Here is a 25,300-nt window from a genome sequence, read left to right on the forward strand (position 1 = left end):
CTTGAGTGAATAGTTTTTCTTTATTCTGTATGAATTGAACATGCAAAAGAAACATGTTTTTTTAATAAAAAGTTTGACCGATTTACCCACATTCTTATTTGACCAAATTTTAATCGTAGCACCCTTTAGGAAAGTCAGCGCGCTATGAAATCGACACAGATCTTTCAATAGGGCCAAAGTCGCAATGTACTCAAATGGAGAAAAATCAGTTTCAATATACGGCGATGCTTTTCTAAATGTAGTTTTTATTGTAGGTATAAATTACTTTATGACCATGTTTTTCCGGAAGCATCTTTGGGTAAACCTTATGACAATATAACAAAGAATTTAATTCCTATGTGCTTTTAGTGGGTAGAAACTAAAAAAATGCTTACGCCCAATTTGCATCCCAGTCGTGATTTCGCCCTTCAGCAACCACCATTTGCGGAAGGGCTAAACGGTGTACATAATTTTCAGAAGGGCGCGGTAAAAGGGCTAAACTGACTCTGTCTTGCTGGGTAGGGCTGGGTAAATGGGCGAGCTTGACAGTATACTTTTTTATAGGGCTCAGCAAATGGGCGCATAGAAACCCAATGTAAATGATAGGGCGCGTGCATCTTTTCTTCGAATTTCATGAAAATATCGAAATATTCGAATGTTTATGTGCAACAACTATCGAGTAGACATGATCCTAGTAGATATTGCTTATCATTTATATAATAGAACCGCCGTTTAAAGAATAATTTTGTGAATAATAACCGTACGCCCGGTTCTGTCAAAAAATGTAAGTTTAGCCTTTATATTCCATATGAGAAGAAGGGCCTAAGTCGAAATCTCGAAGAAAATGCATGTTTCGCCGTTTTGTTTTCTTTAATTATAAATCGAACTAAAAACCATTTTAACTAGTTTTCACCTCAATCTTGTAGTATTTTTGTCGCATAATGTCATAATAGCGAAAACGCAGTTTGTTTACATTTGCGATTTAAGCCCTAATGAAAGATCTATGTCGAAATGGCATGTTTATTTTATCATAGTTTGCCATGCGTTTTCATAGGAATTAAATAATGAAGGTTCCTGGTCGCACGTTCCAATAAAAATACGAAGATAAAACAATTTGTAGAAAATGTATATATTCATATTGACATGCCCAAGAACATATTGACGAGCCCGTCACCCCACATTCGTTATCATCAGTATGCTAGACGATACTCGTTCGATAAGGATCAATTGTTCTTCACCGGATCATTGTGCTCCCCAAATTGCAATTCTGTGGCCATCCACCTCTACCGCAAGTGCATAAAGCATTGCAGAAAACGCCCCTTGTCGCTTGCAACACCCACCCACGATTCATCTGTTTATTTCCTTTCTTTCCCGACAGGAACAACGAACGACTCACCAAATCGGCGCATATCGATTTTCAGCGTCGGAAGCTGCACATAAAAAATGCAACATCCAAAGATAATGGCGTGTACAGTTGTCTGCTGGTGCACCGAGAATCGACCCCAGGTCACCAGTCGGAAGCGATCCCGAGCGTCAAGAACTACCGGCTCAAGTTGAAGGCCACCAGCGCCGGCGGCAATAGTGTTGGTGAGTTTCGGGACGGGTTGATGAATATTTGATGCCGGGGTTTTATTTTTTATGATCATGTTTTATTTTCGGCGCGACTGGAGAATGCAATCGTGATGAAGTTTTGTCGGTTCGTGCCATGTTGTATCTTACCTTGATTTACACTTACACGATTTGTTTCCAACGAAGTGTTAATTTTAGATTCGGGTTGTATGTCTGGAAGCGCCATTCGGTTTAACCAAGTACCATCCACGTTTTATACCAGTTATTTAGTTGAGAGATTATTATGTCCAACTTGTACAAGTTTAAAAAATCACAGTCTATTTTGGACTGATCGTGAGATATAATCTTCATCGTAACGTTATCATTATTAACAGAATTCCTAGTTGCTATTCATTCCATTTCTTAAATTGAAAACTAATCAAAACATTTCATTTATACTTCATCTCCGGTGATTGCATAAAAGTCCGTGTAGATAAATCATGTTTCATGTACACCACCGCTCTGTTGTACAAATAAATTCTCCATCAATGACCGAATTGCATCCATACAGATAACTATGCTCTATCGCAGCGTCGAAATCAGCTTCGGCCACCACCGAAAGCCTCTTTTCTATTCATTCTACTTTATCGTTGTTTACCACCTCTCCTCCCCCGCAGATACAGCGAAAATCGACTGCACCAAGAGCGAAAATTCGTTACTGTGCCGTGGAAAACGAGGTGATAAGCCGATGGCCGCGGCACTAACCGCCGGTTCGCCGTCATTCCTGCACCAGCAGGCCATCGGTGCCGCTGCTGCAGATACCGTAGCATCCGCGCCGGTACAGATCGTGGAGCACCCGGTCAATGCGGTGGTTAATGAGAGCGCTCCGGCTATTTTTAATTGCGGCTTCCAAACGGTCCCTAACGAGACGGCATTCATTCTCAAGTGGCGCAAGGATGGCAAGGTGATCCGGAAGTGGGACAACGGGGCCACCGAGCTGGACGATGGAGTGACCGAGAGCTCGATGTTTCGGGACGATGGTAAGTGGCGGTTTAGGTTCGCTCGCAGTAGGGTGGCTTAGTGGCTTTTACTTTCACAAAAATATATTCTTCTACATGAGGGACATTTTTCATACAAATTTTGATGGTAGCTGACCACCCTAATGTGCATTGTTGGATTAGGCTGGTTTTTGTTTTCGAACTCTACTGAGGCTAGTTTCATTATTTCCAGCTCGAATTCACGTGGACAGAAACAATGGGTCGCTCGTATTCAATTCGGTTATCGCCAGTGACGAGGGAAGCTATGACTGCCAAGTGACCAACAATGGAAGCGAATTTCTGGTGATGTCCAATGCGGCTGAGCTACAGATTATATGTGAGTATGGAATGATGGAAGAGGTTTTATAGAAACATTTACTTTGTTAGTCAACCTTGTTGTTCGAAGCTCAAACAAACAAGTTTGAAGCATCAACGCAGAGTATTGTGCTGGATGGATACCGAACAACAGCCAGTGGAAACAATGTTGTAGGAGTGGAATGTAAATCCTGGCAAGCACGCGTACCTGTCCGTCATCGGTTATCAGTCAATGTATGCATATATGGTATATATTAACTATAAAGAGAGCTAATCGTTGCAATTTTTGATTGCAACGTTTTTTGACGGAAATTGCTTATAATACTGTTTGGCGTAATTTCTGATTTATTTGTGCTAAACCAGGGAGGACTGAAAATGCAAATACGCTTCAGAAATAAAAATGATGCCAAGATCGGTTTCAACTTCGATACCCAGAACCCTTGAATCGAACAATTCGATCAAATCGATTAATAACAAAACTAAAGTTACTCTTCAATTTAATATTTAGTTTTAAAGAAAGATTCAGTCACAACCGCTATACACACTTTAGGTGCCCTCAAGAAGTTGAAAAATTCGTCTTCGCATTTAATCAACGATCATTTCAATTTAATGCATTTAAATGATTATTTAAAGACATTATTAAACTTTAATTTCATTACAGTTTTGTTAGCAAATTCCCACCCAGCTTGAAACGCTTCAAACATGGAGGTTGAATTTAACATAACAATCATCATAGGTAACATCGGTTCTTGCAAGAGTTTTAAATTTTCTTCCCTTACGCTACCTAGATCCATTGGACTAAAGGAAGCGTTGTGTAAAAACAAAATTGGAGGGCGGTAGTTATCGTTCTTTTAGCCGTGTTACCTGTCACTGAAGCATAAGATGACGCACCATTGTAGGATGGTGTGACAGAGATAGAAAATCCTTGTATAGGTAGAGAAGTTTTATTTCTATCTTGAAGTGTATTAACACGTTTAAACTTGTTCTATTCTATTCTATTCTATTCTTGCACATCCAGTATTAAAAAGCATCCTGGAAAACTCTGCAGTTATTCTGTAGTGTATTTCTTATTGTATCAGTTTAAAGGGGATATAATAAATCGTTGGTAGTGACTTGGCTAAGAAGGTTTATGTCACTCCTTTGGTGCTCCACCTTGCCCTGGCTAATAACCCTAGGTTAAAGCGTCTTTACTCACCCTTAATTTACCTATTTCATTTGAGTTATAAATTATTAAAAAAAAGTATATCATGTCAATAAACGAGAACTAGATAACTGAACCCTATGAAAATTCTAAGATTGACAATTTTGAAGATCCCACACGCATACACCAACTAATTTAAAATCATTTTTTTAGAAAATGGCAAATAAATCTGATTCACTTGTAACAGGATCATCAAAAATGCTGTTATTTGCATCTCTCGTGATGGCGGCCTTAACCACCGCACACAGAAAACTCGCGATTTTCTGGATTCCAGTCGTAGTTGATGCTGCATTCAATCGAGCCCAGGAGATCCACCCAGTTAACCCTACGAGCATTACAGAGAGCTACATTACAACCTGACGGCATTATTGAGTTCCTCGTGGATGAATGGATGTACGATGAAGATACCAATGTTGCCGAGGTAGAAAACACTTATCGAGCCAGCCATCGCTTCAAATGTTTGTTTGAACGTTGAACACTCCGTAGTGAATGGCTTTGTCCGGTTAAACAACATCTGTAGCCGACTCAATAACCAGTTCCAGGATTGGTTTTGAGTTGATGCCTGTGGCTTGCGAGTGGATGCCTGTGGCCGTATCTTCTCGAACTTAATCCGCTTGGGGTATGAACTTCTTGATGCAAAACCCCAGTAACAATTTAGGTTTTGTGGTAGTTTTATAGCCACTCATAAAACTTAGATTGCACTTGTAGCGTGCTATAAAACTTCAATTCTTACTTGGGAATGATTCTCTTCATCAGCTGCGTTGTTGAAGAATAGCGAACGGAAAACATTATTTCTTCAAAAACTTGTCAGGAGCGAAAAAAAAACATCTTCGTCGTCAGGGGTTGCTGCGATCGATCTAGGAATAACACGGTTAAGATGAAGATATGTAGAAACCAAGAACGCACGCTTGTTGCTAGGCACCGACGCGCTTGTTTACATTGAGAAAAAATGGTATTCGAAGTGAAAATTCAAACGCTCAAATGAGAGTTTTCGGACATTTTCCTTCGGTCATCTGCACATTGGTAGAAAATTTGAAGTTTTGTTCGTATACGATTAAAGTTTCGCGGGTGTTTTTGCAGTGGTGTGTGATTAAAGTGCATTTTAAAAAGTGCACTGAAAATGAGAAGAAGAAAAATAAGAGTATTTCGAAAAGAAAGGGGTAATATTTTCGCACAAAATAAGAGCTACAGATGGAGTTCTGTCAAAAACTCGGGTTGATTGTATAGGAAAATGTTTTAGCTTCCTCAAGTAGCAGTTTCGTGGAACACCGGCAAGGTTAGTGTATTGAAAAACGTATTTTTGTATTTGCTCATGTGGGGAGAGGGGTGTGTGCGGCGTAGGAGCTATATTGTGGCTCGCTTGGATAATGTTCTTAAACTTGTTTTCATAAAGTGTACCTGAGGAGGCCGTTATTTTTTTATTTGTTGCTTTGAACGAGAATTTATAACTTTTTCTCAAGTGGGATATGTCCAGAAATTCGATTTATGGTTTTCGCTACAAATGCGGTAGTATTTGAAACATTCTGTGGTTTCTTTCACCGGATAAGCGTCCTTTGCGTGCGATTTATCGCCACAGATCATACAATCCAAATGATAATTTTTTGTGCCGTGTCCAATGCCCTGGCATCAACGACACTGGGTAAGATTTTGAATTCTGCCCCGATGTAGTTCATAATGTCCCCATTTTACCCGCACGTGGAACATAAAACGCTTTTTTCTGTTTTCAAGTTATTAACCTCATTACGGTTAAAATGAATTTAATAAAGTTCTTGGATAATTACGAAGCATTGCGGCGCGCTGGTGCCGTTAGCTTTTCTTTTCATAAGAATAACTTGCGAAGGAGAAAATCCAAGTAGGGGAAGATGGGGTAAAACGCACTCCCGGGGCAGAATGCACCCCTTGCTTATTTCGAAAACAGCTGCAAATTTCTAGAAAAGGGTAACACCAGTCGGAGTCAAAGTTTGATCAACGTCGTTGGTTTGATAACCGTACATCAATAACAGCTTGAGAAATAAACAAAAAACAATAACGTGCGCTTCTCATGTAATTATTGTAGCTCGTGCAACAAGGATTTTCAGGTCTTGTAAATGATGTTTTACTATTATATCAGAGCATTCCAGTTCTATTTATCCCGTGTTCATTATTCTGTCGCACTACATATGAAAAATGTGCTAAATAATTCACTTTTTGCTAAATTTATGCAAAATGCCCTCTACTTTTATTTTGCTGGTTTTTTAATCGAAAACAGAAAAATCGTTCTAAAAACCTATTAATTGCATAATCTAAGACTGTTTAACGGCACACTTTTGTGTAATCCCGTCAGAAAACAAAACTAGGGTGGATGTACCTATAGTCGCATACTTAAGGAAAACTTTTGTTAAAAATCGATGAATAGACCTATGGGCAATGTTAATACATTAAACGAAAGCTTTCAATCCCTATTTCTTAGGAAAAATATATAATGGTTTAGTAACCAATTTATGTATTCAAAACCGCTTGTACCACTATAGGAACACATGTACCAATAGTGGTTCAATCGCTAATTTCAGTTCCAATTGTTGCAAATCCCATTGATTTCGTATGGGACATGCAACTATAGGTACACTATATCAACTATAGGTGCAAACTTCAACGAAAATCATTTTTTCGGGTAGTTTAATGTTTCAAATGACCACTGCTCATGGTAGACGAGGTGCGCTTCGAAGCGCTGTAACTTTCGATCTATTGGGCGCATCTCCATGAAAATTTGAGAAAATATTCTCAAAGAGTTGTACTTTCAAATAAAACTAAAATTTATTTTGTTATGATTTTTTCATAAGTTATTCGCGTTTCTCCATTAACAATAATAGGTTTTTGAAAAGACTCATAAAATTTGCTGCAACTTTCCGTTTGACATCAAGGCGATATTGTAAACAATTTGAAAGCTACACGAAAACAATCAAAGTATTATTCAACCATAGGGTCTGATGATTAAACTATTTTAAAAAAATGTAAAAATCAGATTCATACACTTTTTATCTTTGGTCGGAAGATTTTCTAAGGCTCGGTGGACAACCATGGATAAACCTTGAGCCGGGGAGCCGATTTTGTTTCAACATCTATCGTGGCCCGTAGTGTTCGGTAGGTCAGGTTGGCCCCTACCAAGGGCGCTAGCGTTTGGCGAGGGGGGTCAGGATTAGCTTACCATTTCAGTCTTCTTTCAACCGCTGAACACACCTGTCAGGAAAAGCTCGTAAAGCAAATTATACAGTTATCCAGCCGCGTTAAGTACATGTGCACTGTGCTATGGAAATCCACAACGTAAGCATCGTTTTTTTGTTCCGACAGAAGAGCTTGAATCAATCGCATTTCGGCCTTGATTGATACACTCAGGTTTTTGCACGCGCTTTATTTTTCGCGTGGTTTGTACGAAGTTTTTTGACGCGGAAATATTCAAAGTCCTTTTGAATGCAAAAGAAGATTTTCGGAAAGATGGTAGAGACGGATCTGGAAGACTCCTTATGGTCCGCACCTCAACAATATGGGTATTTTCGGAATGGAATTGCCGAGTAAGTGCCAAAAACTTATGTTTGACACCATTTTGAAATCCAAGATGGCGACTACCGGTTTAGCGAAATTCGCTATAACTCAATCAATATGGATATTTTCGAAATGATCTTGACGAGTAGGTTTCAGAAATTGATTTTTGACCCCATTCTTAAATCCAAGATGGCGACTTCTGGCTTAAAGAAATTCTCTACAACTTTATCAATATGAGTATTTTCGGAATAGTCTTGACGAGTAGGAGACAAAAGTCGATGTTTGACGTCATTTTGAAATTCTAGATGGCGACTTCCGGTTTGCCGAAATTCCCGCATAAAAAATCTGGGCGATCATCCGAAACATCCTCGAATATAATATCTAAACATAAGCCATCGAAATGCAAAATATTTTTATGTGTTCATCCAGAAGAGTGCGGTGAGATTTGAAGTGAGAGGAGATAGAGAAGGATGTGATGTGAGTTGGGAGTTTGAACTGATTAAAATTAAACACATTGCTAACTTCAAGTAAATTCAACTGTTTAATTAAAACTATTTGTACTGCAACTTCAACTTCCAAATATACCCATATTGATTGGGTTATAGCGAATTTCGATAAACCAGAAGTCGCCATCTTGGATTAAAAATGGTGTCAAACATAAATTTATGGCACTTACTTGTCAATTCTATTCCGAAAATACCCATATTGTTGAGGTGCGGACCATAAGGAGTCTTCCAGACCCGTCTCTACCATCTTTTCGAGAATCTTGGAAGTCTTTTGCATTCATTTGCATATTTTTTTGCAAAAACCATGTTAATTGTGAAATCCGCGCAATTCTTTGCATCTAAAAGGCCTTAGATTTTTTTACGCGGACCGTACGACCGTCGAGGACTTCAGGGGCGTAAAATTTGACCCACCATTCAAGAAGTGGAGCTTGCTAAAGGTAAAAATGTATAACGGCAAACATAATGTTCATATAATTTAGCCTCAACATAATGTAGTAATGACACAGAGAACAGACATACGTTCAAAATCACCATCGCATACAGGTTCGCATGCATGAATCACCATTGTATTTAAGTTAGCATTCAATGCCCGTATAGCGTTTGCTGACCAATTGTAGCGCCAAATAGCGGCAAGTTGCTTCTTGCTGGTGGCATTTCAAAACGACAGTTTTATTTCTTACACACATTGAAAACTTTGCTTGTATGTCAGTTCTCAGAGGTAATGATAAGATTTTTTGGTTACCCACAGCACAAACCTTTATTTTATGATACGATCTGAGCCCGGGAACATCCAATGTTGCTAGTGAAAAAAGCATTTGTATGGAGGAGTTTTCTACGAAAAAGAGAATAATTGGAGACATTTATTCCCAGGTATTCTGAACGAAGTCCGAGCGGTAAAAATGCGGATAAAATACCAAATCCTTGAATCCTGCCTATTTTCAGACCACGTTGTGTACATATGACAAACAAACTTTCATGTGCCAGTACTGTAAACAATCAGCATGCTTTGAAACCCCTGCGCGGTGGTACCGAAGACAACAAAACAAGCACAGAAACTCCAGCACAAAGCAAGGTCCAAACAGTAACAACTATAAGTTAAAAGATTTGCGTTTCGACTTGGTATTACCAGACTAACGCTAGCAGGGTTGCCAACAGAAAATCTGTTATTTTGTAACAAAAATCTTTTCGTCTGCATTTACTTTTCGAATAATCTGTATCGATATCTGTATCAAGCTCCTAAAATTTGATTCGTGAGATGTCATCTCAATGATCTTTTCAGTATTAAACGTCTATTAGTAATCATGTATATCAGTGTTCAAGCAACTATTTCTTAAAGCAACCAAGAGCACCTCGTGTAATTTATTTTTTATGAAAGATGAAAATGAACTATAAAGAAATTATTATAGAAACATTAAAAGTTCTATAAGCACCAATATGTGCAAAAAAATGACAATAAAATTTTGCTTCCACACCCTATAACTTTGTCAACTCTTAATAGTTTTGTACGAAAACTCGATATTGCTGAGAATAAATAAATTTTTGAAAATTTTTGAGGGATAAAGATGTTTTGAATTTTTAAGAACATTTTACCGCTAAATATAGATTTGTCCGCATATATTAATATTTTTAGTCATTGATGTTTTCGTTCATTATCAAGTAATATTTGAGACCTAATAAATAGGCGATTTAAAAATAACAGAATCGATATAACTTGTTGCTTTCATTGTTTTCATATATTCAACATATTGAGAATAGAAGTATCGAATTTATGAACAAAAATATTAAATCTAGTTTTCGTAAGAGCACAATTTAGCTAGGATTATTCTGCCCAACTAAACCCTCCCGCCTCAACCCTCAAAAATGAAAGCAACTAGAAAATATTGGTCTAATTTCAGATATCAATCGAATATGGCGAAAGTTTCACTGAAACTAAAAATCGCATTTCTCGGCATATCGCTTTGATATCATTATATCTCAAACATCTGTATCAATCTGTTCCCAACGAAAAATCTGTACATCTGTACTACACATTCTTTATCCGAAAATGGATACAAAATCTGTATAAATTCAGATTATTTTGTATAATTGGTAACCCAGAAATTACGAAACATTAATTAGGGACGCACCTAAAATACTTCGATCTTTCAATGTCCCGCCAGAGAAGTAGTTCTGTTTGATGATGAACTTCTTCTCTTTCGGTACATCGAATGTTAGAAGACGTTTAGATGTATTCTTCTCTGTGTTTCTCAATTTGGACTAGCGTCAATCTGGCGTTTTGGTTAAGTTTTAGTTTCTGAAGACACGAAGTTGACATGCAAAACCCTCGATTTTCTCTGAGTTTTTAGGCCCTTTCAAATGAATGTGCTTTTTACCAAATTTGCAAACAGTAGCACCTACTAAACTATCAATAGAAGCTAAATAAGCCCAACCGTCTTCCAACGTAATAGAAAATGCTACCAGCAACGCCAACAATATAAGAGAAAACAAGGAAGATGATTTCCCGACCGCCATCCGCAAACTGAAAAAAAGTCAAAGCAATCAGTAATTTACAATATACTCGCATTGGCAAATACGAAAGCGACAGTCAAGAAAATAAACTGAATGACTCTCGAGTGCTATCAGCTGATGTTCAAAATGCACCTCAGTGAAAAATTATCTTTGCACGAAACGGTTAATTGCGTGTGCGAAGAATTCGAAAATTCGATACGTCTAAATCAAACAGTTGTGGTTTGTGGTTTTAGTAGTTTAACAGTTGCTAGTATAGAATAAAGTGTTTTAATAGTTTCCAAATTTGGGAACAGATAGCTCCAGTGCTTACTGGTGTCGAAAATTAAGATGAGCACGAGTACGAGATTCATTTAAACACTAAGGGGCGCAAAACTGAGACTCCGCCAAGGGCGCCAGAAGACCCCGCTACGGCTCTGCATCCATCTTATCTTGCGATGAACCACTGTCAGGGGAATTTTTACACGGGCCTATTGCACAGTTCACGTTAGGAGAACCAAGAAAGGGGGACGTAAAATAATAGCAGTACTCTGCCGTTCTACGCATAATTGTCCCATGCAGAGTTGCACAAAATCATGATCATCACTTTTTCTTCAAAATGTACCCAAAGCTTCAGTCACAAATCAAAATGATCGTCTTTTTCAGTTGAGATAACTTGAGCAACCGAAACTGAGCATAGTGAGTACCAACAACAGAGACGAGGGAGAGTGAGAAAAAAAATGACGGGGCGTAGACAGCCGAGTCAAGTGACAACACACAATGATAATTTCTCTTTCCTTTTTGTCTACCACGCGAATTCAACAAGCGTAGTTTTTATTCACTAAATAATCACCATATACGATTCAATCACTAGCCAGTGCTTATTGACCCTTCGCAATTGCCTTAAATTCGATCAAAATCATAGTACATACTGATAGTTAAACTTGAACATGCTGATAGATGAACTTGAAAGTTACTTATAGCTTATATGCTCCTGAATTGGTAGTAATGCATATTGTTTTTTGACCTGGTTTACTGCAGAAATATTTATCAACAGACAGAGCATATTTTTAACTAACCGAACACATCAACATGATCAAAACACAACATATATTTCTTTTGATTTCCTTGCATTTTAACCCTGCCTACTGTGTTTGGGTGCTCTAGACTGTGAATAAACAGAAGTTAGTTTTATGTTATTAGGGAATCCCATAGAATGTAGAATGAATATTATATGATTGAATATGACATTAAATGAGCAATTTACGTGGCTTATAACTCCTATCAAAACGGTGACGGAAAATGAAAGACAATATTTCTCAAACAATTTTCGGTTAGCAACCAAACCAATTGTTTAATAGGTAATGTATTTGAACTATAATATTGAATTCAAGACTTGCGTCGTGCAGAATTTAAAATTCCCTTTGCTTGGCCTAATGACAATAATTTTCAAAACTGACTGTCATCGAAAGGCTTCAGTCAAACTGAGTGAACAAAAGAGCGAAAAGACAGAACATTTTTTTCGCAAAGGCACTCACGTAGTATGACTGACACTATATGGTGCTGTCACAGTGCGAGAACTTATACGGAAAGAGAGTCGAATATGAGTACTTGCGACTGTGTAGGAAGGTTTTCTGTTTACGGTTACCGAATGCAGCACTGGTCCCATGTATATAGGGAATCCCATAGAACATGGGACAATTAAGCTTATAACGGCAGTACTTATCTTTGATAACGGCATCCAGGCAGCTCACAAGAGACGAAGCACTGCTACTGCTCTGCTGGTGGACTAACGGTTAACACGCACACATGAAAAGAAAAAAGAGAACCTCGAAGAGGCGAAGAAAGCACAAGATAACCTAGCGGATTAGTACTATTCTTTATTGTTATAAACCGTACAAACTGGAAGGATCGACTTCTTGCTCCGGAAGTCACCGTACGAATGTCACACTTCAAGCACGGTTGTCCGGTAGCTGGACTTGTCCGACTTGGTTCAAATTTGGAGAAGACACTGCTGGTGAGACTAGGAATCAGGTGTGGACCTATGGGGGTTATATTTTTTTTGTCACTCTTTTGTACCACATTTATATGTTCACTCTATTTTTTTTTCATGTTTTTCTCTTCAAGCAAACTGCATCAATTTTTTCGAGTTTGTTATAAAGTTGAATTAACGATGTTCAGTAACTTCACTCAAAAGATCGAAGAGTATTTCTGTAAGCTTTGCGAGCCGATCTAAATGTCTCCAAACCGTTTCTGCATCTGCGATACCAAGGTTTTTGAATCTAGCAAGTTCGGCATTCCACTAAGGGGTTTATCTAAAAGTACACACAGCTCGAAGCGAACAAACCTCTTCGTATGCTTCCATTATGAGTCAGTTTGTTGTATTCACGATCTCATCCAAATCATCTCAATCGTTGGCAAATACCCATAAAACCTTTTCATCAAGCCCTCTTCTTAGATTTGGAATTTCGATAAGTGACGATATCTATAGCGAAACGTTTAAATACTTAAATTAATCGAATGACGGTTCGAGCTCGTTCGGCACAAGACCCTTCATGTGTAATACTGTCGGAGCAAAGAGTTACATGTAACACAATTCCCTGCCGGGGCACGGGTATAGCGTAGTTGGTAAATCGATTGCCTTGTACACAGCCCACCTGGTTTCGATTCACAGCCCCGCACATAGGGTTTAAGATTTTTCCAAAAGAGATTTCTCTAACCCGAAAAGAGGCGAATGACTTTAAGGTTAAAACCTCTATAATCACAATAAACAAAAAAATCCTGCAGATCGTACATATGGTGGGCCCATTCCGGTGTACCGCTTAAGTATTCAGCTTCACCCAGATGTGTGGCGGTTTTGAACTAAAGTACCGGTTACAGAAAGATGCAGCATTCTGTATTTATTTTTGAACATTGCAAACTAAATCAGTTATTTCTGTGCTTCACGTCAGCAAAAATCCGAGCAATAAAATCGAAGATAAGTGTACTATAAAAATATTTATCTTTTCATTTTCGTCTAAACAGCTAATCTTCGCTTTACCCCCAAACCGCCAACATCGAAAAATCTCGAACTGGGCTCCGTCGCCAAGATCCACTGTAAAGCTCTGGGAACACCAGCGCCACTGGTCCACTGGATCACCGAGTCCGGTAAAACGGACCTACCCGAGTCGGTGGACGATGTAAATGGAACACTTATTTTCCGTACCGTAACAACAGCCCACCGGGGAAACTACACGTGTGTCGCATCCAATAGTCAGGGAGAAATTAGTGCCTCCGTCGTGGTTAACGTCGTAGTGGCACCAAAGTTCGAGATCGCTCCGGAGGGATCCATGCAGGTGGCCGAAATGGGAACCGTTCATATTCATTGTGTTGCCACGGGAGATCCCAAACCGACGGTACAGTGGGACAAAGATCTGCAGTATTTGCACAGTTCGAATCAGTCTGAGGAGAACAGGTTTCGAATACTGGAAAATGGAACGCTGGTGCTGAGTGAGGTGCACCTGGAGGATGATGGGAAGTATGGGTGCACAATTGGTAATAGCGCCGGTTTGAAGCGAGAAGAGGTTCATCTAGTTGTGAAACGTAAGTTAATCTGAAATTATGTTTAGCAATGAAAATTCTAACGATTTTTTTTCAATTTGACAGCTGCTGATAGTATGCCTCTACCGGAGGAAACCTCCGAAGACGGATTTTTGATTACTAGAGCCGTTCTCATCACGATGTCCGTCGCCTTTGCATACATTATACTAGTAGTGGGACTGATGCTGTGGTGTCGCCATCGGCGAGCAGCTCGGAAAGCTCGTCTTAATATGAGCTCTAAGGAAAATGGTGACGTTGATATGAAGAACTGTGAAATTGAACCATGTCTTCCGGAGAAGTCTTCTCAGGATGCTAAATCAAAGTCTTCCAAAAAAGCAGGAAATCAAAAGAATGGTTCAACTGCCGATTGCCAGGAAAAAAGTGATGATACTGTAAATTCTACCAAGTCGAAGAAGTCAAGTAACTCTACCTCTTATCTGGATCAACTGTCAGTTACTCGATCCAGTGTCATCGATATGTTGCAAATAGGAAAGTGTGACTTTGGAGATGTGTTCATTGGTAAGATCAAGGAAAATGATTGTCGAACGGCTACAGTGAAGGAGGAAGCGTCTCGAGAACCGGTGACAGGTGATGAGGTAATTCACGCAGATAAGGCTGCGGAAATAAGCAACGAGGTTGAGAAAATTACGAAGAAGCCGTCCAACGAGGAACTGAACGAGATTAAACTGGAGAACGACTACAAACTAGTTATGGTGAAGGCACTGACCAAGGTGAAGGACGAAAACTGCTGCTCCGAGTTCCGCCGGCAGCTGGATTTGTTCCGGACTGTATCGCACAAGAATGTGGTCAAACTGTTTGGTCTGTGTCGGGATAAGGATCCTCACTATATGCTGTTGGAGTATACGGACTGGGTAAGTGATGCTGAAGGCGAATGGGGTGTGATAACTGTTCTTAATGCCCACAGTCGTAAGTTAGTCCCATATAGATAGGAAATCTCATAGAACATGGGACTGACTTGCGACAATCTCTACAACTCGCCAATAACTCACAATCCTTTTGCAGGGTGATCTAAAACAATTCCTGTTGGCGACATCACCAAGCATACCACCCAACGGCAGTGTAGAATCCAAAGGCGCTGCCAAGCCTCCACCACTGAACGTGCCACAAATTCTCGCCCTAGCTCATCAAATCGGACGAGGAATGGACGCCATTTACAAGGCCCGAATCATTCACAGGTAAGCAAGCACATTTGAATCAATAATGTCTCATTACTCAAATTTGTTATCAAAAGGGACCTGGCAACGCGCAACTGTATCATCAGCAGTGATTTTTCGGCTAAAATCTCCATGCCCGCACTGAGTCGCGACAAATACAGCAAGGAATATTTCAAATTCAAGAACCAACTCATGCCGGTACGGTGGATGGCCCCCGAGTGTATTCAGGATGACGATTACTCAATCAAAAGTGACATCTACGCATTCGCAGTGCTAGTGTGGGAACTTTTTACCCAAGCCATCGAGATACCCTTCAAAGATCTCACCGATGAGGAATACGTGACGCAGGCCCAGAGTGGTAAACTGGAGTGGAAGGTGGCCGAGAAAACACCCGAGGGGCTGCATAAGATACTGGTAGGCATTTTCGAACTGAATCCCATCCGTAAACCTACTCACGCTTGATTTTTTTTTTCTAATTTCAACAGACATCCTGCTGGTCGTTGAGTCCCAAGGAAAGACCTTCGTTCAGTCAGCTGGTAGTCGCTATCGGTAACTGCCTACAGAGCGAGTACCCAAAAGAACCTACGGAACAGATAGTTTGAACCTCTGCTTATTGCTTCCTCTAGTACCAGAACTAAGCCGACAGTAAGGATCATAACTTTTCTATGCATTATTAGAGAAATCGCCCAACGCTAACCGCATCGACGGTATCGGCTTACACTTTATACAACGACAATTATTGCTAGAAAGCATTTTTTTATTACTGCTATTAACTGTATTATAGTATTTATTGCAAGCAAAGTATTAGATCCTTTATATATATATTTTATATCTTTCCCATAAGAAAGGGGGATGTAAAACTATTCGTTCAAAAAGTACTGCTAGTGTTTGATGATTTTGTCTGTGACAAAAAAAAACAAATCTTAATAAGGGCCATCTATTTATCGAATTGATAGCATCAACCAACCGTAACACAAAACCGTACACACAGAAGTGAAGACTTGATATTGAATAATGTAGCTTAGCAAAGATAACAAACAAACGTTTATCAATAAATTATCAACCGGACTGCATTACTGTATCTGTAAGTAGTAATAAACATTGTATTGATCGATATTTATACAGCTCATACAACTTCAAGTAGAGGTAGTTTATATATCAGAAATGGTCGTTCGAACAGCTGAACCAGTTTTTTACCACATAATTGTAATGGCCAGTACAGCCAGCAGAAAATCGTTCCATATTACGGAGTATTTAAACGACCACCAGACAAAACTAATAAACTGCCAATCTTCCAACCGAGATAGGATATAGCAAGGAATATTCCAACCGTAATCATTCGCTTCTGAATGTCCAACTTATGACATTTGCTTTATATTTGTAAGGCTATCAGCAAAAGTAAAGGTTGGGGAATATTTCATTGATTTTATATGTTCTTACAACTTAACTCTACAATTTATTGAAAATCAATACCTGGTGTAGAACTAGAACAGGGCAACTATGCAAAATGAGCGGAGGAAATAAATGCTTAGCCCATTATTTCGTTTTGAATATTGTTTAAAGGAAATGTTCGTATTATATTAGGAAACGTTTTCTTACCATATAAAATTCGACTCTATACATTGACTACATTCAAAACAAATTGTAACCACAGTTTAACATGAATATTCCACAGTTTGCACGCATGTTCCAACAAAACAAGAATCTTAACTAAATGCTATTCTTGCCTTATAAGCTTTCTGTGTAGTGCCCTACAACAACACCATCTACTAATCACTATTTTTAATCTTCCACTACAATGAAATCACAACAAATAGATAATACCATTTTTTATCCTCCAACAATTTCATAAAGAAGTTTTCCTCAAAAAATCGATCTAACTTGTCAACTATCAACGTGAAAACAATTTGTAAAAAGTGAAGTACATAAAGCCAGAAAAGTTGCATTTTTATCACTAATTCAACGTAACACGTTAGCACATATACATATTGTAGTTCGTAGAAATTCCATTCTCAGTAAGGATAAGTGAAACAAGAATTGTGCTTTTTTCCAAGTCCTTAATCATAACAAAACAACTACAAAACTCTCCTGTACATAGTAACATATCAGTTTGTGCTAGACCGTAGTAAGTGATATCTTAGTTTATATACAATTCGAAGCGGTTTCTTCCATATGAAATGAAAATAAGCTTAAGGTTTACTTTTAAGGCAAACAGATTTCCTTACGTTTTTTATGTTGTATTCTTTTTCGATAGTACTTAAGATTTAGTTTGAAGAGAGCAGAACAAATATTGTCTAGTCATGGAAATAAAAAGTTGAAAGCAAATCGCCAAGAAAAGCGAACGTACACGTACTGTTGTTATTGTCACGGTCAAATTTGTCAATCAGTTTGCCTTGTGTTCGCGATTGCTGGCTTTCAGTTTTGGATAAGTGAAAGTTGCAATCGAGATCCGGCAGCTATTTTTCTAACCGTTAGTATAACCCACTGTGCTTCGAAGAATCGCCACCAAGACAGTTATAGGCATCAAATTTTGTGCTAACATGATCGGTATGAATATAAAATAAAACTGCTTAGTCAACGGCAGCTTATGATTGCTGATCCGAAAACAATCCTTGCAATTGGTAGATTTTGGACATACATTGCAGGTTAAAAAAAGTTTCTGTACATACACCATTTGCGTATGATAAAAATTTAGCAAGGTTATGCAATCACTCTGAATATCGCCAATCTAATCCCTAATCAGTTTGTCGAATTCGACAAATGCCTGTTTTTTTATAGTAATGCTTACAAAGCTTCAAAAGCCTAGCTTGTAGTGTATTGGCAATGTGTGGGACTCACGTTCGCGCCTAACCACTAAAACACTCCATACTTTTTTACGCCCTTCTTCCCCACGGAACTACATCAAGGTATTACTTCGTTCGTTGTGCTTTCGTCGCGCCTCTTTCTTCTGCTCTATCCACGGACCCACTGCTGTTCGACGCGGTCTACTCGGTCCAGTCCCTGGAGAGTGATGCAGATGGGAATCATCCCGACAATTACGCATACCGCCTTCGACGATATCGTTCTATACGTACCCGCGACACGAACAGCCATTAGGTGAAACGTGCTTGGCAACTTCATCCGGTTCCGCTTTGAGTTCAGCGCGCAGCCCAGGCCGGTACACCATTCCTCAGTATTGAGGATGAAACACCCGCTAGGAGACGTCTCGTGCTGCCTCTTGCTCCTCCGTGATTCGGAATGATCCTTGCCAATGCGTTAGTTATCCTCGCAGCGTTCTCACATACATAGTCGACATGGCTGTTGTAATTTAACCGATGGTCGACCATCACACCCAGGTGCTTCAGCGCACGCATCGATGGAATGGATAGTCCCCCGACGCGGATCTCGACACGCTGGATTATTTTACAGTTGCTGACCAGCACTACCTCAGTCTTGTGGTGATCCAGCTGCAACTTGACGTCAGCCATCCAGGTTTTCACAATGCCTATTTTCTCTGTCGTCAACACCTCCACCTTCTCAAGGGTCTCGCCCGTTATCGTTAGGACATCATCTGAAAAGCCGACGATCTCCACTCCCCTGGGTAGTACCAGTGTTAACACTCCGTTGTACATTATATTCCGGAGCGTTGGGCCGAGAATGAAGTCCTGAGGTACTCCCGCCGTATACCTAATCGACCTCTGCCCCATGTTCGTTTCGTAGACCAGTACTCGGTTCTGGAAGTAACTTTTCAGAACCTTACATTGATAGTCCGCAACCCGCATTCTGTGCAGCGCTACGGCGATTGCCCCCCAGCTAGCACTGTTGAATGCGTTTTTGCCCAAGCAACCAGAAGTTGCATAAAGTTGCATGGAGTACAAAGAACTGTTTAAAATCATTATCGTATATCTGTATGGGTCATGTATATATTTTGTCGCATATAATGATATTACATGAACTTATTGCGATTAATATCACAGAATCGCATAACCATGCAGATGAATTCATGTTATGTATGCTGAAACTCGTCAGAATTCCTCAAACTGATCAATATACGTGAGATCCAACAGTTTCCTTTATCACACTGTATTGTGTAGGTAATACGTCGTACAAACTGATAGTTTATAACAATATAAATAATCGCTTGAAGTCGGATTATATGTTGCATCATTGTAGCAATGTGTAAATAAATTCAACCATTCCGAAAGTTTTCACATGTGTGATTATTTCAATAAGAAACGATTTTTAAAAGCTCGAAAAAGTGGGACATACAGTCGATTACTGCAGTGATATAGGAAAAATGGAAACTTGTGAATAATGTAACAATTGAAAACCCCGAAATTGATGGAAAGCAGAATACAATGCTTTCCACTGAAAAATTCAGTGCGAAATTTACTTAAAGTATCTACGAACATTGAATTACCAGCCATTGTTAATGAACATCGGGTTATAATTCAAAACAGTAGCCATAATACTTATTTATATTCAATATTGCATGATTATTTACAAGGCAAACATTTGGAACTGACAGGACGAATCTAGCTGCTGACATTCGGTACTAGTCCACGGAGTTCCACATCACTCAAACAGCAGTGAAATCTATTGTAGGAATCCTCAACTCCTACTTGAATTGGGTCGACTATTAACATTAACGGTTTATCAGGTCACAAAAGTAGTACTAAAAAGTTTTGGCGAATTCTCTTCAGGGTACACGAGTTTCCTGTAACTCCCCCTATGGCCATAGGAATATATTATGGAACGAGCAAACCCAAAAGTGCTATTGAATTTCTAAATCCATTTCTAGATGAGCTACTACCTATTTTAGAGCATGGGTTGGTGATTAATCATGTTGCACTCAGAATACGTTGTTTTATTTGTGACTGTTCTGCTCGTTCTTTCATCAAAGGCGTGATAAATTTTAATGGTAAACATGGTTGTCTAGAATCCACGACAAAAGGTATAAACGATCATGGGCCCTATTCTCACAGTCACGTCACCTAGTTGTAGTAGATAACAGTTTAGGGTAGTTAAGTAACATAGAATTTGTAAACCGATTTCGCAGTGTATTAACAAACATAGAAAAAGACTATCTAGCCGGAAGCGTTCAATCGACTGTATTGGTGAGCGGGAGAGACATGCGATAGGCAATAAACGTTTCTATAGAGATGGTAGAGCGATGGTAGGAAATAGTTGTGAGTACACCTTACGCGAACGCCAACGAGAGTCGAGAAAGCTGTTGCTGAGTACCCGTATATCGTGCAAATGAGTGATTACAGCAACCGAGGTTACGTTAGTGTGTGTATATTTGGGACGCGGTGAGAGATGGAGAGAATGAATGTATGATCGGTTCCAGTGCACGACTGACGAGGAAAGTTTTTTTCGCGGCGACATACGTCGGTTATTGAGCTTCGGAGTATTTTTTTTTTTACAATGGAGAAGACCTTTACGTCCTAGCCCAGTACACGTGCTATTGGTAGGGTCCAATCTACCGCACGGGGTGCACTGGGGGCGTGTCGGGCTCGAATGGTGACGCTGCCATTAATACCGACTAAACTCCATTGGGCTCTGCCATCGTTCCTCCCAGGAACTACCTCTCGGTATTACTTCGGGGGGGATGGCTGTACTAAATGTACTCATTCACTCTCACTCACGCGTTCATACGTCCTGTATGAGGCTTACTTGGGTGCTCTCTCTATTGCACCTTGATTCACTCTCAAACACTCCCACATGAGGCTGACTTTTGTGCTCACCTTTTTCGTTCCTTGCGAGGCTGACTTGTGTGCTCACCTTACTCATTCCTTGCTAGGCTTACTTTTGTGCTCGCCCCACACATACCATGTGAGGCTGACTTGGGTGCTCACCCTATCACCTGATTCACTCTCGATCGTGCCACTCTATTGTACCTCTGTCACTCCCCTGGCATCCCATGTGGGACATTTTTTTCGGAGCTTCGGAGTATAGATCATACGAACCGATAAGAGAGTAATTGAGCCTCTGAGCTAGAGCGAAGGGTTGCAGTCGCTTAGATGGATCTCGAGCGTTATTCTATTGGCGAAAGTTAGCACGACTGGACGTGTTCGAAAGTTGGTGGTCAACCATCGAACCATATTTTTTGTTGGTGGGGTTACCTTTCGGTGATACCGAACATCCTCCCCCCGGTTGATTTGGTATTTTGTTGATAGGACGGCGATACGTTGAACCATCGACGAACACATCGAACGATCTCACTAGCCCGTGTTCGCCTGGATATGTGGACAGGAAGTGGGATTCGCAGGCTACTTCTTCTCTGGAGAGCTTGGGGACATCCGGCAATTGTTCGACTTGCCAGAACCGCTGCATCATGGTTTCGACTTCTTCGATGGAGACCAGGTTGGAGTGCTGCACTGGAGCGTCGGCGACGTACGACTCTTTAAGGACATCGACCACGATCCACCCTAGGTGAGTTTCTCGCAGCTGTGGCAGCTTGTCGGACAGACTTAGATGTCTTGGCTTCAGGATATCGAAGAACCACTCTCCACCGATCAGCATATCCACCTTGTCGGGAGTGTGGAACGCTGGATCGGCTAGAACTATTCCTTCCGGAAGACGCCATCCACTGATGTCAATCTTGGTGGTGGGGTTTTTCCAGTCACTTTGGCTGTGACCAGACACTCGAGATTACAGAAGAATGTAGACACTCTGGATCGGAATTTGACCATCACCTTGTCACGAGCGTGGCTTCGCAACTCGTTGATTCCGGTAATGGGAACGTTAGCTCGCTGGTTCTTGACACCCAAACGGATGGCCATGTTCTCCGTAATAAAGTTTACTTGGGAGCCGCTATCAAGGAGGACGCGACAAGGATGAGGTTGGCCGTGTTTGTCAATGGCATCTACCACTGCGGTGAGCAGTAGTACGGTTTTCGCGCTGGTGGCGAAATAACTGGAGAAGGATGTAGACACTTGGTGGTCTATCGTAGTGGTTGCTTCCGGTTCTTCGATGGATGGTGGTTGCGGTTTAGGCGCTTTGGTTACTACCGATGCTTTGGGTTGGACGTCACGCTCTGGAACTGGCGCCACATCGTCGTGCAACAAAGTGTGGTGACGAGCCTCACACTTGCGACACGACTTGGTGGAAGAACAACTTCTGGTGAGGTGTCCTTTCCGTAGGCAGTTGTAGCAAAGCCCAGCGATTCGCACCTTCTCTCTCTTCTGGGATGTGGACAAAGAGATGAAGGTCGAGCACTGGAAGTTGCGGTGGGAACCGCCGCAAAAGTCACAGCTAGTTCGGTCTTCGTTGGATTTGCTGAGGCTGCATGACTTTTCTGAGACGGTTTCGGCCATAAGTCTGTTGGCTTTGGATTATTCGCTGCTGGAACTTGTAACTGGTACGCGGCTTCACAGTTCTCCAGAATTTCGGTTCTGGATGTCAGGAACTTGATGGTTTGCTCGTAACTTGGAAGCTCTCCCTTTCGTTGTGTGGACTCCCAAGCCTTTCGTGTCGACTTGTCGAGGGCATTCACAACCACGAACACGGTCATGTGCTCCGACACACCGGTCATCTCTTGCTTAAGGTAGCGTAGGCTCTCTACATCGCGGGTAACCTCGTTCACCAGTGATCACAGCTCTTTGTGAGATTCGGACGTCATCTTCTTGAGCAACAGCAAACTCCGGAGGTGTGATTCCACAATCACACGCAAATTTTCGAATCGCTCGGTGAGAATGGCCCAGGCTTGTTGATAACTACCGCTAAGCGCCTTGGTGTCTAGTATTCCGGCTGCTTGACCAACGAGAGCCTTGTCAAGATGATACAGTTTCATGGCATCAGTATCACTCGAGTTGGCCATCAGATCCAAAAAGATGGCCTTGAATTTCGGCCAGTTGGGGTAATGGCGTCAAACGTAGGAATTGGCGCTTTTAGAGGCTGCTGTTGGATGATGACTTGGGGTTTTGAACCCGCTGCTGAGGCTGCTCGGTCCCTTGCAACCAGTAGTAGCTCCTCTACATTCGTTGAGACCAGGTCAAAAAAGTCTTCGAAATCCTGGTAAATTTCTGCTTGTCGGTACACAGTCGCATCCGGGATTAGCGCCATCACCTTGCTGTGAAATCCATTGTACTCCTGATATGCTGCAGACAATTTGTGTTGCATCACTGTCAGCAGCGCTACAGACGGTTACCCTTGATGCACAATGTTCCGCTGGATGCTCATGATTCACTGTTTAACTTGCTCTCGCTGACGAAAGAGAGCCGCCAGTTCCTTCGGTTCTGCAGTTGCTTCTTGTTCCGAAAAACCTCTGAAGGATTCGTCGTCTTTGGATTGGTTATCCTCATCGGGATTATCATTTTTATTCCCGCCGTCGTTAACCAAAAATGAATGATCGACCGGCATTGTTTTGCGAATACGTCACCTTTCTGTCGTAGAAAACCTTTAACGGCAAGCGATATTGTGCCCAGGAAAGATCACGTTCGAACACGTCAGCAAAATGCAAAGTTTCTTCCAGCACACTCGGTACACAAAAACGAACACGTTCTGACACGTCAGTACAGGAGCAGCAGTCGTTGATACCCAGGCAAATCACGTTCGAACAAGTCTGCCAAGCGCAAAGCTTCTTTTCCAACACTCGGTATGCACAGAAACGAACACGTTTTTTTACACGTCAACGCAGTGGGCGTCTTCTCGCACGCGATAGGTACAGGAACGAACGAGTCAGCACAGGGGCAGCAGTCGTCGATCCGGTTCGAAGGACCAATTTATGTTCCAACTTGGGGAACGTTCCGGTTGGTAGAAAGCTCTATCGCTTGAAAATTGGCTGGGTATCCAATTGTCCAGTGGATGCTTCGTCCTGGATAGTAATGAGCAATCGCCGTAGGAAAATATAATTTAATTCTTATGGTCCTGAAAAGGACCCTTTCGGCGATGCTCACACCTGGATGGTTGGTGGTGTAATGAAGACTAGAACACTTATACTGCTAACTGTTTATTTTCTGAAGATGCTTACAGGTTAGAGGTGGAAATCAAACTAAACTTAAGCTTGCTAGGGGTTCTCCTTTTATAGAGACGGTGGTGATAAGTGGTACTAGTTTTTGTTGGTGGGGTTACCTTTCGGTGATACCGAACAAGGCCTTTGTTTGATTTGGCCTCTTTGACATATGAATGCAGAGTTGTCATTGTACCAGAAATATCTGCACAGATATACTTTTGTAAGTTCATTAGATAGAAAGGAAAAATCCTTTTACTATACGTCAGATGTATAAATAATGTACTTTTTAAAGCACAACTTACCAAATACACGAGTTAGTTCAGTTAATGTCGTGCCCTATCGAGAAAATATATTGATTTTAGCAAATTTTGTGAAAGAATTCTGCGTATACCCCTTTAAGACACCACATGCAAATATTTCATAAATAGTTTTAAAGTTTATGTTAACCAGAATAATAAGCACCCAATTCCGCCAGATAATTTAGTTTTGATTTTGCAATATTCAGTCTAAAAAGAGTTAGTAATTACATCATGGTTGGTATGTAAGTAATGTATCTGCCTGTAAAAAAATTCAAATTAACTCGCGATATGAGATACAATGAAATTGAAGTTAAGCGATATATCGTGACCAAACATATGCATATATAAGCAATATTTTCCTCGTACAAAGTAGCGAATTATATCACGTAATGACATTCGCAAGTATATTGCGGTTATACGAAATAATTTGGTTAAATATATGATGAAAGAAGAATGTCATCGCCAAAAATCGACATTTCCGATAAGTAGGAGATACATCAGAGAAAAGGGTGCCGCTTGACGACTAAGAAGTTCAAGGTTCGAGTCTGGATGGAAGACTAAATATGTCGGATATAAGAGGAACAAATACAAAAATAATGTGTGCACAGCTTCATTACCTTGGAAGCTAAGAACACCACGCCACGGATAGCAATATTAGTTTTGGAACTAATTTAGTTTTTTTTGTTTTTTTGGCACTGAAAAGAAATACGGTGTAAATAGTAT

At 40.5% G+C, this 25,300-nt stretch overlaps 1 protein-coding gene across 1 annotated transcript in view; it reads left to right on the top strand.

The window, feature by feature from the left end:
* LOC131687224 (tyrosine-protein kinase-like otk) overlaps window positions 1-17,911 on the top strand; it is a 145,209-nt gene extending 127,298 nt beyond the window's left edge. The window contains exons 5-12 of the mRNA XM_058971290.1: window positions 1,358-1,566; window positions 2,205-2,567; window positions 2,758-2,901; window positions 13,614-14,171; window positions 14,235-15,040; window positions 15,192-15,364; window positions 15,421-15,757; window positions 15,829-17,911. Coding sequence (XP_058827273.1) covers window positions 1,358-1,566; window positions 2,205-2,567; window positions 2,758-2,901; window positions 13,614-14,171; window positions 14,235-15,040; window positions 15,192-15,364; window positions 15,421-15,757; window positions 15,829-15,945 — 2,707 coding nt within the window. The 3' untranslated portion in view covers window positions 15,946-17,911. The remainder of the gene's footprint in view (window positions 1-1,357; window positions 1,567-2,204; window positions 2,568-2,757; window positions 2,902-13,613; window positions 14,172-14,234; window positions 15,041-15,191; window positions 15,365-15,420; window positions 15,758-15,828) is intronic.
* The last annotated feature ends 7,389 nt before the right edge of the window (window positions 17,912-25,300 follow it).

Source organism: Topomyia yanbarensis, chromosome 3 (assembly GCF_030247195.1).
Source record: "Topomyia yanbarensis strain Yona2022 chromosome 3, ASM3024719v1, whole genome shotgun sequence".
NCBI lineage: Eukaryota > Metazoa > Arthropoda > Insecta > Diptera > Culicidae > Topomyia > Topomyia yanbarensis.